The following is a 12,500-nucleotide window of genomic DNA, read 5'->3' as shown; positions in this document are numbered from 1 at the left end:
ATCACTGCCAGCCCTGTCTGTCCAGAGGGAATCACAGACAGCCCTGTCTGCCCAGAGGGCATCACTGCCAGCCCTGTCTGTCCAGAGGGCATCACTGCCAGCCCTGTCTGCCCAGAGGGCATCACTGCCAGCCCTGCCTGCCCAGAGGGCATCACTGCCAGCCCTGTCTGCCCAGAGGGCATCACTGCCAGCCCTGTCTACTCAGAGGGCATCACAGCCAGCCCTGTCTACTCAGAGGGCATCACTGCCAGCCCTGTCTGCCCAGAGTCGAAGGACGATGTGTTGTTATTTATGTATGGGTTGCTGTTCATCACTTCCTCCCAGCTGTTTTGACAAATCACTGAGGCAGGTTGTGAGCAAACCCCATCAGCACCTCTTTATCAGCCCTCCTGCATCCCTGCAGTGCCTTACCACTCTCTAGTGGACAGAACAGGAACTACAGTCACACAAACGGGTCCTAGGATTCTCTGGCCTGGATATATGAAGCAATAAATGTTATCAAAATGCACAAAATAATTTGGGATTTCAGCTGGGAGAATTGGCGTGAGGATATAGATATATCGAAGAATAATTGTCACATTCATTTATAAACCCAAGGTGGGTGATGGATTTATAAGGGAACTGTTTCTTTAGGCCAATAGGAAGTCAGAACATTACTGTTCAGTGATTGGTGACTGGGAGAATGTCGCTGTTCGTGTTAATCTCATTGGTTGATTGGCCAGATGTATTGAGAAGACTTCAGGAGCTGCCACTTGAGAACCCATCAGAGCTGTGTGTGTGGTTGTGTGTGTGTTTGGTTGTGTGTGTGTGTGGTTGTGTGTGTGTATAATATTGCGTGAAGGCGGGCTTGAATGAGTGCAAGTGAGCCCTTGTGTTTCGTAAGTAATCCTTCCATCCAATACTGCATGAGATCTCCCATGAAAGGCGCTTTCTGATGACACGTGTTATGACCTCAGCAGCCAGGTCTTGGGCTGTCGTCTGGCATCATTACAGTGAAAGGTGTGTCTGGTTCTGGTTGAGGGTGCAGGGATGTGAGAGAGCCAGGAGGTGGTTCAGGTTCAAACTCCAATCAGTTGTTCATTACTGCCAGACTCACCAAGTACAATGACCCACAAGGGGTCGTAGATGATTAGGTATTAGTCGATGTGTGTGTGTGTGTGTTTGAGAGAGAGAGAGAGAGAGAGATAAAGAGAGAGAGAGAGAGATAAAGAGAGAGAGAGATATAAAGAGAGAGAGATATATAAAGAGAGAGAGAGAGAGAGATAAAGAGAGAGAAAGAGAGAGAGAGCAACAGTTGTAAAGTGGGAGGAGAGAGTGGGAGAGATCCTAAACTCTGGCAGAGTAGCACTAGTCTCTAGAGTTTACACCCCCCTCTCTTTCTCTCTTTATTACTCTCTCTCTCTCTTTATTACTCTCTCCGTTTCTATCCTTCGTTTGCTCATCAACTCTTTTCCACTTCTCTGTCTGAGTCCCCTCATCAAATATGTCTCTGCCTCGCTGCTCTGTCTGGTTTCTCCTCTTCCCCACCTCTCCTCTTCTCCTCCTCCCCTCCCCATCCCCCCTCCCCTCTCCTCCCGTCCTGAGTGTGTGATCAGCACATCCAGGATGGATTCAGCGCTGCTCCTCTGAGGCCTGTATTGATCCAGTGTTGGTGTTCCCTTCACTCACTCTGGGGCGTTCCATCCCACAGATATCCGAGCAGATTTACATTTAGTCATTTTTTGAACAGTTGCAGATGAACTGTTTAATCTAAAACATTGACATCTGACGCAGTACCATGGCTCACCCCTCCGATTGTAAATAGTTTATTCCTGGAATTGTTCATATATATCGACCGCTAACAATTAATATTCTTTCATGTGGTTTTTAACTTAGCAGGTAATATTTATATATTATATATTTATATAATAATCTCCCTTCATCTTTTACAATTACTTGGAACCTAAAACAAAATGTCAGTGAGAGAACCATTCTTTAATCTTTACCCACATATCTCACTATGGTAAACACACTTCTGAAAATGTGGCTATTTTTCATGTAGTACTTAGGTCCTTCCACAAGGGGGCAGCAGCTGTCCAGCAGCCTGACGCCCAGATGCTTGTCCCGTAGTTACGCCACATTCACGTCAACCTTTATGAGTCTCACCGTATGTCACGCAATCCGCTCATTTTACAGGGACAGGGTTAAACCAGGAGCCAAAGCCATTCACGACACAGTCAAACAACAGTAAATAAAGACTAAATTGGAAAATTGCAGATGTCCTCAAAAACCACAACATGACGTGTTTAATTCAGGCCCCACCTAACCCTAACCCCTGCTGGCTCTCTCCTGTACGTCTCATGAATGTGTGTGAGACTTAGACTTCAAAACACGTTCCTGTCTTCCGAGAGGAGGTTTGTCAGTATGGAACGGTCCCTGTCACGCACACACGGTGATCCATTCCCTGTTCCACCTCCCTCAGCGCAAACACGGCAGCTGGGGATCGTTCCAGTGGCTCACCTGGTACACACCAAACACCTGCATGCCTCTGCATACCACGTATGCAGGGCCCCAGGTTCGATTCCAACCTGGGCCATTTCTGACGAGTCATCTCTCCTGCCCCCCTTTCCTGTCTCTCTCATAGTGTCGTGGAACATAGAAACGCCCCCTCAAAAGATCACAGAAAGAAAGAAAAGCATATTCTGACATGGAGACATGTCTGCTTGAACTGAACTGGACTGGACTGTGTTTATGTGTATGTTGTTAGCGTGTAACATAAGCAGGAGTCACACTGACTGCTTGTTACGACTGGGGTAGCAGGGTACGCCTGTTGCTAGGTAACAGTGCAAAGAAAACACTTTAGTGATGGAATCTGGGCTGGGATGAACTGCTGCGGTGCTGTCGACAAAGACACACACACACACACACATGAGTAAACACACAAACACATGAGTAAACACACACAGCATGCGCATCTCTTTGAACTTCTGATCGAGAGAAAGGCCGTGATTAGACCAACTGAGGCAGGTTGGTAGGTTGAATTACAGCCTGATTCTCGCCTCCATCCGGTTAATTGAAATTAACTTCTCTAGTACTGAGTGAACATAAATCAGACGACAGATTTCTTGTTAACCCCGTCTGACCACCAGGCACAGCGCCTGGTCTCTGTGGTCTCTCTGGCGCATGCCTCATGCCGCCCTGCCCCAGCAGTCTGCTAGGCTGAATAATACTGACCTGGCACTCTGAGGATTCTAGCATTACCATGACAATGATTCCATAAATAGAAGTCAGGTGGCTGAGCGGTGAGGGAATCGGGCTAGTAATCCGAAGGTTGCCAGTTCGATTCCCGGTCATGCCAACTGACGTTGTGTCCTTGGGCAAGGCACTTCACCCTACTTGCCTCGGGGGGAATGTCCCTGTACTTACTGTAAGTCGCTCTGGATAAGAGCGTCTGCTAAATGACTAAATGTAAATGTAAATAAACAGATATGCCCATTCACAGCATAACATCAATGGCTCGGATCGGATCTCTGTGTCTTATACCACATGCTGCTCGGGCCATACCTCTCTCCTCTCCCTCCCTCCCCCCTAGCCCTCCCTCCTTCTCTCCCTCCTTCTTTCTCTCCCTCCTTCTTTCCCTCCTTCTCTCCCTCCTTCTCTCCCTCCTTCTCTCCCTCCTCCCCAGCCTTACTTCCCTCACCCCGCTCTCACTAGTTGTCCCTCCCTCACCCTTCCCGTGCCTGCCCCCCTCTCAGCACCGCAGTCTCTTTTCCCTTTCCTCTCCTCCCCCTCCCTCCCTTCTTTATCCCCACCCCTCTTACCCATGCCTCCCTCCATCCCTCACAATACAGGCAGATTATGTGCCACGGTTTTGTCGAATCCAGATTGGTCAAAACAGATCAAAGGGCACAGTAACCCGCTGAGGAGCCATTCCATTGATTCCCCTAAATGATTGTCACAATTTGCGGAATAAGGACATCGTAAGGTATGTAATCAAAGACATGGGCAAGACAAGGCATGACACTGGCAGTGTGGTTCTGGCTAGGGGAGAGGTGTGTCAAGCCCAGCCCTTGGCTGAACAGCAGGGCTGGGTCTGAGGGGAACTATGACTCGGGTGGAAGTCTGGAAGGGTGGAGGGTGAGGTTTAGTCGGAGCACACAGCATGAGGTAAACCAAACTGCCCCTGATGATTCAAAGGAAAGCAGAACAGGGGAGGGGAGGAGGAGCGGGGAGGAGAGGAGAGGAGGAGGGGTGAGGGGGACTGTGTATTTGCAAGTAGGAGGACAAATCAGCCATTCAATGATGCCCTGTCGCTATGGAAACTACTGTTAAGATGACAAGAAGGCAAGCAATTGAGCTGGTGAAAGAGAAGGAGAGAAAAAGAAAGAGATAGATCCAGAAAGAGAAAAATACAGAGAAAAGGAGACAGAGAGACAGAGTGAGAGAGAGAGAGAGAGAGAGAGAGAGAGAGAGAGCGGGCGGTGGGAGTCATCCCACTCCTCGGTTGTTCATTAGTCGCTACAGCGAAGACAGTCACACCCAATCAGAGCTCTGATCCACCTGGGGAAAAACGTCAACATCACACCCTGACATTATTCAGACTCCTCTGGGGCCAGGGGTGGCGAGCAGCGTGTCAACACAGCTAACCGGTCTGCCGAGTAACTCCGTCTCCAGGTGGTAGTTTGAGTTGGGAGGTGGGATCTACAAGTCGCTGACAGTGACCCTGCCACAGTTGAGCCTCTCGGCCTTATATATCTGTTATATCTGTGTTATGAAAGCCTCTATTCTGCTCGTCATCACTTGCATTCAGCCCAATATGAGCTGGTGGTGACATGTCAACAAGGCACATGTTCAAAGGAATAACGGCCTCTCTCGCACGCACACATATACACACACTCCCTTATTTATTTAGTCTCTGTAGACTCACACTTACACACAAGGACTCACACACACACTCATACTGAAACACAAGGACACACACACACTCACACTGAAACACAACGACACACACATACGCACACTTAAGGACTGACACACTTACACACAAGGACTCACACACACACTCATACTGAAACACAAGGACTCACACACACACTCATACTGAAACACAAGGGCTCTCACACACACACACACAGACACATACGTACACTTAAGGACTGACACACAAGACACACACGGACTCTCACAAACACCAACTCACACACACACATACACACTCACTTACAAGCAAGGATACACACACACACAGTGAGACACACACAAGAACCCACAGACCCCCTCCTGATTGGCACGACCCCCTCCGCCATCGTAGCAGGTGAGCGGTGAAGCTGCTTGTGTGGAAGCCAGGCTGCCATGACATCTTCCTGGAAGGAGGGTGAGCCTGGGCTGGGAGCTGGCTGTGGGTGACATCTTCCTGGAAGGAGGGTGAGCCTGGGCTGGGAGCTGACTGTGGGTGACATCTTCCTGGAAGGAGGGTGAGCCTGGGCTGGGAGCTGGCTGTGGGTGACATCTTCCTGGAAGGAGGGTGAGCCTGGGCTGGGAGCTGGCTGTGGGTGACATCTTCCTGGAAGGAGGGTGAGCCTGGGCTGGGAGCTGACTGTGGGTGACATCTTCCTGGAAGGAGGGTGAGCCTGGGCTGGGAGCTGGCTGTGGGTGACATCTTCCTGGAAGGAGGGTGAGCCTGGGCTGGGAGCTGGCTGTGGGTGACATCTTCCTGGAAGGAGGGTGAGCCTGGGCTGGGAGCTGGCTGTGGGTGACATCTTCCTGGAAGGAGGGTGAGCCTGGGCTGGGAGCTGGCTGTGGGTGACATCTTCCTGGAAGGAGGGTGAGCCTGGGCTGGGAGCTGGCTGTGGGTGACATCTTCCTGGAAGGAGGGTGAGCCTGGGCTGGGAGCTGGCTGTGGGTGAGGGGACTTCAGCACACACAACAGCTGAGAGCACCTGGAAGAAACGGGCAGAGGCTATAAAAATCCTCCACTCCCTCTATCTCTAGGAACGACAGGAGGAAGCCTCCGTAACAGACGAGAGGGAAAAGTGAAATGATAGAATGTCGTACAGTCATTTCTCTCCCTGACCTGACAGAGGGTTGAACAAAAGAGGTGTGTGTCTCTATTTTTATCCTCCGCCCTCCCCCATCTCCTCCTCTTTCACTGATATCTCTTTAATTACCTCCCTCCCTTCTCCTCAGGCCCAGTAGATCACTGGATCACTTTCTTCCTCATAGACATTAACTGCTCCTGTGCTGGGTGCCAACTGGTCTCAGAGGGACGGTTTCCACTTTAAATGATGGGGGTCAGATGGCTGAGCGGTTAGGGAGTTGGGCTATTAATTAGAAGGTTGTTGGTTCAATTCCCGGACGAGCAAAATGACTTTGTGTCCTTTTTTGCAGTAGGGTGACTTGCCTCAGGGAGAATGTCCCTGTACTTACTGTAAGTCGCTCTGGATAAGAGCGTCTGATAAATGACTAAATGTAAATGTAAAGATGTCTGTGTCTCCTTGTTCCTCCCTCCTCCTCAATCACCTGCAATCTCTTCTCTTAGATTAGGGAAAATTAAATGACCCAATACCACATTATTTCATAGTCCCTAAAACAGAACTATGTATGTCCAGAGATATGATACTTGACAAGGAGTGCTAAACGGAATTATTATTAATATAGTTTATTTAATTTAGGGATTTGGTACACTTGATTGGTGGTGTTGCATGCCTGTACACCTAATTGTGATGATAACTGATTTGTGATATTTTATCAGTTCTACTGTGCAACAATTCATTGCTTAGTTTTGAAGGTGAAAGACCTGTCGACGTGTCTGAAAACCACTCGTTTTTTTTTGAGGGGAGTTGCACTTTCTTCTCATTTGTTTGTGGTTTCTGAGAAGCGAGTACCATCGCCCAGAGCGGTTGTTAATTCAACAATGTATTGTCGTTGAAGATGTCGCCTTGTCTTCTTAAGCATACGACCAAGAGCCTCTGTTGGTGCACACAGCCGATTACCTGGGACAACAACTTTGACCTGAGCAGAACAACACTAGTCAAAACGACGGCTTCTGATCGTCATGCACCAGAAAGAGAGCGTGCGTGCCTCGGATCGGTCTCGTGCAACGACTGTTAACAGGTGTTTGACTTGCAACGTTTTTAGGCGTGACCGGGTTTCACGGGCAGGCTACCCCAGCAACCGGAATAGCCAACCGACCCCTCGTGCAGTCTGAGGAACACAAGTCCCAACATCTTAGTCTAATAATAGGTTGAGAGATCTGAGTTTATTACAAGGCACTTGTGATTAATGACACGGCATGGTTTCCTAGGCTACTGGATGTTGTTTTTTCCGACCTTTTGTTAACGTACTCCAGATCAATCACATGCTCCACAATTACATTGCAATACAAAAATACATAGGCTACGCGTTACAATTCTTAAATGTGGGTAGGCTATTATAGAGCGCTCTTGAGGAAGAGATGCGGACCAGTTGTTTGTGTAGTCGCCTATGTGCAGAGGCATAATCTGTGTTAAACCCACTGATGGAGGGGATGAGCGCGCCGAAAGCATCCCCTTTTCAGCCAGTTTGAGTTGACGAGGTTAGAGCTTGTTGCTCGTCGACGCACCGCAAGACAACCCGAACAAGATTTAAGGAAAGTTTTAGGGCTGATTATTTGCGGTGGGAACATGTTTCTTATGCTTCTCCAATGTGAGATAACAGAGAGGAGAGTAAGGGCGGGAATAAAAAGAAGCTATTCTCACAAGTCAGTGGTCGATTTATGCAGCAACCAGTGGACTCGTACAAAAAGCTAGTTTTTTTCTCTCTCATGAGAACATCTCCCAGAGACGTGACTTAGTGTGGTTTTTACGTTGAAGAGGTTTGGATGGAGATAACTGACAATGGATCTTAGATGAGGACATTTTTGAAAAAAAGCTTTTTTTGTTTTCACTTCTTTACATATAACATTTGAGAAGATTTTTTCCCCCTGAGTACTGGTGTTTGGTGTTACATCTTGGATGTGAAAACGACGGTAACCTCTGTTCGAGGTTGTGGACGCGACAGCTCTTTATTTCTAACGCTTAAAGTCAAGGTAACAAAAACAGAACTTTACTGAGAAGGCTGCTATTCCGTCAGTGTGAACCTGAAATGATTTCGTAACGATGGACTAAAACAAAGCACATTTGCAGTTTTGTCGTCGGTTGTTTTTCCACCCCGCCCTGTCTTGCACGCGCTAACCTAACCGTAACCGTTCTACTTGCTTCCTGCAGAATGGCCCGGTTCGGAGATGACGTTCCCGGTTTGCTGGTCTCCGGGGATGGAGGCTCCGAGCGCAACCGCAACCGGGAAGGACCGTCCGTGTCCACAGGTGGCGTCTCACCCGCCTTCAAGCAGACCAAAGCGCAACGAGCCCGCACCATGGCCTTGTATAACCCCATACCGGTCAGACAGAACTGTTTTACCGTCAACCGATCTCTCTTCATCTTCGGGGAGGACAACACGGTGCGGAAGTATGCCAAGAAGGTTATAGAGTGGCCATATCCTTTTGGTCCACAGGGTAAAGTGTGTAACAACACAGGCGCACACACACGCCCACATACCTTTTCCAAAGTTTATTGTGCATTGACAATGTAACACGTTACAAACTGTGATGTTGCAGTGACTGTCGTTGACAGTGCGATCTGAGGGTTTCAGCACCATGGACAGAGCCACAGAGAGATCCGTTTCAGCTGCTCCTATTGAAATACTCGGCCATCACAAACCATCCTTCAAATCACAAACACACACACACACACTTACAGTACACACACAGCTCACACTCACAGTACACACACACACACACACACACACACACACACAGGTACTTAATAATACACACACACACACTCATGCCCACCAACACGCACAAAGACATGGTACTGTTTTCTGCTTTTGATCCTACTAATTACTTGCACACACACACACAAGCGCATACACATAGGCACCTAAGCACAAATACACAGGTACTAAGCACACACACACACCCTCAAACTCAGGCCCACACACAGAGCTGGTACTATTTTCTGCTTTGTTCTACAGTTTAATTGTGGCTTTACAGAAAACAACTGACATGGTTAAAAAGCTCCGGAACTGGATTTGAGTTGTGGGGATGTTGTGGGGATGTTGTGGGGATGTTGTGGGGATGTTGTGGGGATGTTGTGGGGATGTTGTGGGGATGTTGTGGGGATGTTATTTCAAGATTCAGCAGAAGTCAAATCTGTAAATCCTGACAACATCATAACGGCGGGTGTGTGTGAAGTTGTCGGGTAGTCCTACAACCCCACCCCCCTGTGGTTTGATCTGAGTGGAGGATTCACTTGTCCGTCATGACTCACAGGCCTATGGTGATGAGTTGAGTCCAGGGAGGCTGGTCAAGGGACTGATATAGTCCTGGTTCTGAGGTGACAGTCAGATCTATCACACTGTCCTGTGAGGATAGGACTGATTGAATTGAACAAGGACTCATGCCCACCAATAAGGGGGGATCAATCAAGAATGTTAACTTAATCCATTTTCAATTTTGGAGAAGGACAGGGAGAGAAAATAGATTTAAAGAGAGAGATTAAGAGATAATGTGTTTGTGAAAGAGACAGAGAGCACGAGCGAGAAAATGGGGTGAGAGAGAGGATGGGAGGGAGGGTGTGTCTGGTGTGATGTGGAGTCAGGTGGCTGAGCGGTTAGAGAATCGGGCTAGTAATCAGAAGGTCGCTGGTTCGATTCCAGGCCGTGTCAAATGACGTTGTGTCCTTGGGCAAGGCACTTCACCCTACTTGCTTCGGGGGAATGTCCCTGTACTTACTGTAAGTCGCTCTGGATAAGAGCGTCTGCTAAATGACTAAATGTAAATGTGTCTGAGAAGGGGAGAGAGAGCGAGGGAACACAGACAGATGGAGATCAGAGGGTTGGAGAGGGTCCTTGTTGAAAGGATGACCAGGTTGAGTCCTGAGATCATGTGATGCTGCACGGTCATGTGATGCTGTGAGATCATGTGATGCTGTGAGATCATGTGATGCTGTGAGGTCATGTGATGCTGTGCGGTCATGTGATGCTGTGAGGTCATGTAATGCTGTGAGGTCATGTGATGCTATGAGGTCATGTCATTCTGGGGGGATGTTGGGTGTCCAGTGTCCGGATGGATGTGATTAGCGGAGTGGATTAGCAGACATTAGGGTGTAATGATGTCTGATCAGCGTGCTGGGGGGTGTGTTGTAACGAGGATCTGGTTTCACTGGAAGGACACGTGGGGAGGGTGGGTGGGGGGGGGTGAAGTTGGTGACATGTGGAACACATGGTTGTAATTGACGGCACAGATGCTGTCCAGTATGGCAGTGCAGACTCTCTCTCTCTCACACACACACTCACTACATACGTAACAGTGAACACACACTCTCACAGACACACCAGTAATCTGTAAACCACTGGCACACCCCCGTAATCACTCAACCCACATACACACACTTACACACACACTCGCTGCATGACATCTCCAAAAGGTCACACTCATGTAGTGAGACCAACACGCTGACACTCTCGCCATAAGTGGCTCTTTATGTTTTTGAGAGCTCAATTAAAGGCAGCGATCGATGAGGGCTTTATCTCTGGGAGCTTCCGGGGGAAAGAGGGAGTGGAGCGGTGGAGACACCACCCCACGTGGGGGAGAGTGTTGGTGGGCCTGGGGAGGGGAGTGGGGGGAGTTTAACCAGCCATGCCCGGACGTTGGGGAAGCTGGGTGGAGGCTGGAGGAAAGGAGGGGTACTAATGAAGACTGGAGCCCAGGGTGGGTGCAGGGGGCCTGGGGAGGCAGAGCAGCTGCTCCCCCTGTCTGATCCCCACTGGAGGTGTCACACAGTGCAGGCGTAGCGGTGAATAATTGATTGTGTTGGCAAGGGTTCATTTCATCAACGGTGTGAAAAGGAAACAGGTGTCCACTCAGAACGTGACGGAAAGTTATTTTCCAGAAGCACCTGAAGAGAAGGAGAAAGATAGCTGGGGTGAAGGACATGTAGAAGTTTGAACGTTTTCGGTTGTTACATTGATAGCATTAGAGAGAATATGCAAGACAAAGTGAGAGAAAGTAATATGAGAAAGCGGGTGAAATAACGAAAGAAAGTGGGAGGGAGAGGAGAGAGACAGTGAAAGAGAGAGAAGGGTTGAGGAAGAGAGGTGAAGAATGAAACAGAAAATGTGTGTGATTAGAGAACTAGACGGTGAAAGTGAAAAGAAAGAGAAAGAGAGAGGGAGAGGGAGAGAGGGAGGGAGAGAGAGGGACGGAGAGAGGGGGAGGGAGAGAGAGGGAGGGAGAGAGGGGGAGAGAGGGAGGGAGAGAGCGACAGAGATGAAGGGAGAGAGGGAGAGAGGGGGAGAGAGGGAGGGAGGGAGAGAGCGACAGAGAGGGAGGGAGAGAGCGAGAGAGAGGGAGGGAGAGAGCGAGGGAGAGAGAGTTTGCATGCTGGTGTTGGTAGCAGGACAGAGAACTGTAGGCCATGTCAAACTGACCCCCCCCGCTTCTCTCCCTCTCCCCTTACATCACCGCTCCCGACAGAAACAGGACTACAAATCAGCCTCCATTCCCATGACACACTTCCTCAGGCTGCACCATCTTGGTCTGCCCCTGCAGGTGCTTGTGTCCAGGCCTGAGCGATGACTACATCCATCGCCATCTCTCCTAGTCTGCCCTGCTCGTCAATCACCTCCCTGGCTCCAAGCAGTCCTAGTCTGAATAAAGTTAGCTTAGATAATCAGAGCATAATTCTCTCTCACAACGAATAAGACAAGCGTATCTTCTGTACGTTTATTTACTCAAGACTTTGATAGACAGTACAGTTTGAAGTGTTTTATGGTGAGTGGAGAGAGAGGGCAGTGTGATCAGGAGTAAAGCCGTGTGTGTGTGTGTGTGTGTGTGTGTGTGTGGGTGTGTGTGTGTGTTTGTGTCTCGTCACACCTCTGCACCACTCCACCGCCATCACCTAGCCTGCCTCTCCTGTCGTTAACCACGCCTCTACCGTTGTGTGTGTGTGTGTGTGTGTGAGAGAGAGAGAGAGAGAGAGAGAGAGAGGGAGAGAGAGAGAGAGAGAGAATGTGAGTGAACGTAGATGTGAGACTGTGTGTGTGAGATAGGGAGCATTTGTGTGTGTGTAAGTGTAAGAGAAAAAGTGTGTGCCCGAGTGCGTGTGTGTGTGTGTGTGTGTGTGTGTAATGAGGTGCAGAATCCCATCTCGACGGGTTTGCAGATGCCGGGTATATCACATTCTATCGGGGGTTCTATTTTTACTCCGAGTCTCGTTTGAGGAGCCAATTCAGGCTCAGATGGTCGTCACGGTGACTCATGCTGTCACACACACACACACGCATACACACACCGTCCCCTGTTAAAAAAAGTTTCTTCATCTCACGGTTACACAACATTTGCCTGTTATTCTGGGATTAAATTCATCTGAGGTTTACCATGTATTCACTGTGGGATCCTTCCTCTGGGTCTTACACTGAATGGATTCTTCTGATTATAGACA

The 12,500-nt window shown here is 49.0% G+C and overlaps 1 protein-coding gene across 1 annotated transcript in view; it reads left to right on the top strand.

The window, feature by feature from the left end:
- The window catches only part of LOC136935761 (voltage-dependent R-type calcium channel subunit alpha-1E), a 72,393-nt gene that overhangs the window by 9,762 nt on the left and 50,131 nt on the right, over positions 1-12,500 (top strand). Inside the window, 1 exon segment of the mRNA XM_067229428.1 lies at positions 8,223-8,489. Within this exon segment, the coding sequence (XP_067085529.1) occupies positions 8,223-8,489 (267 nt within the window).

The sequence above is a fragment of the Osmerus mordax genome, chromosome 26 (genome assembly GCF_038355195.1).
Source record: "Osmerus mordax isolate fOsmMor3 chromosome 26, fOsmMor3.pri, whole genome shotgun sequence".
NCBI classification, from domain to species: domain Eukaryota; kingdom Metazoa; phylum Chordata; class Actinopteri; order Osmeriformes; family Osmeridae; genus Osmerus; species Osmerus mordax.
Note: the sequence above shows the minus strand (reverse complement) of the source record. Positions and strands in the feature narration are given on the sequence as shown.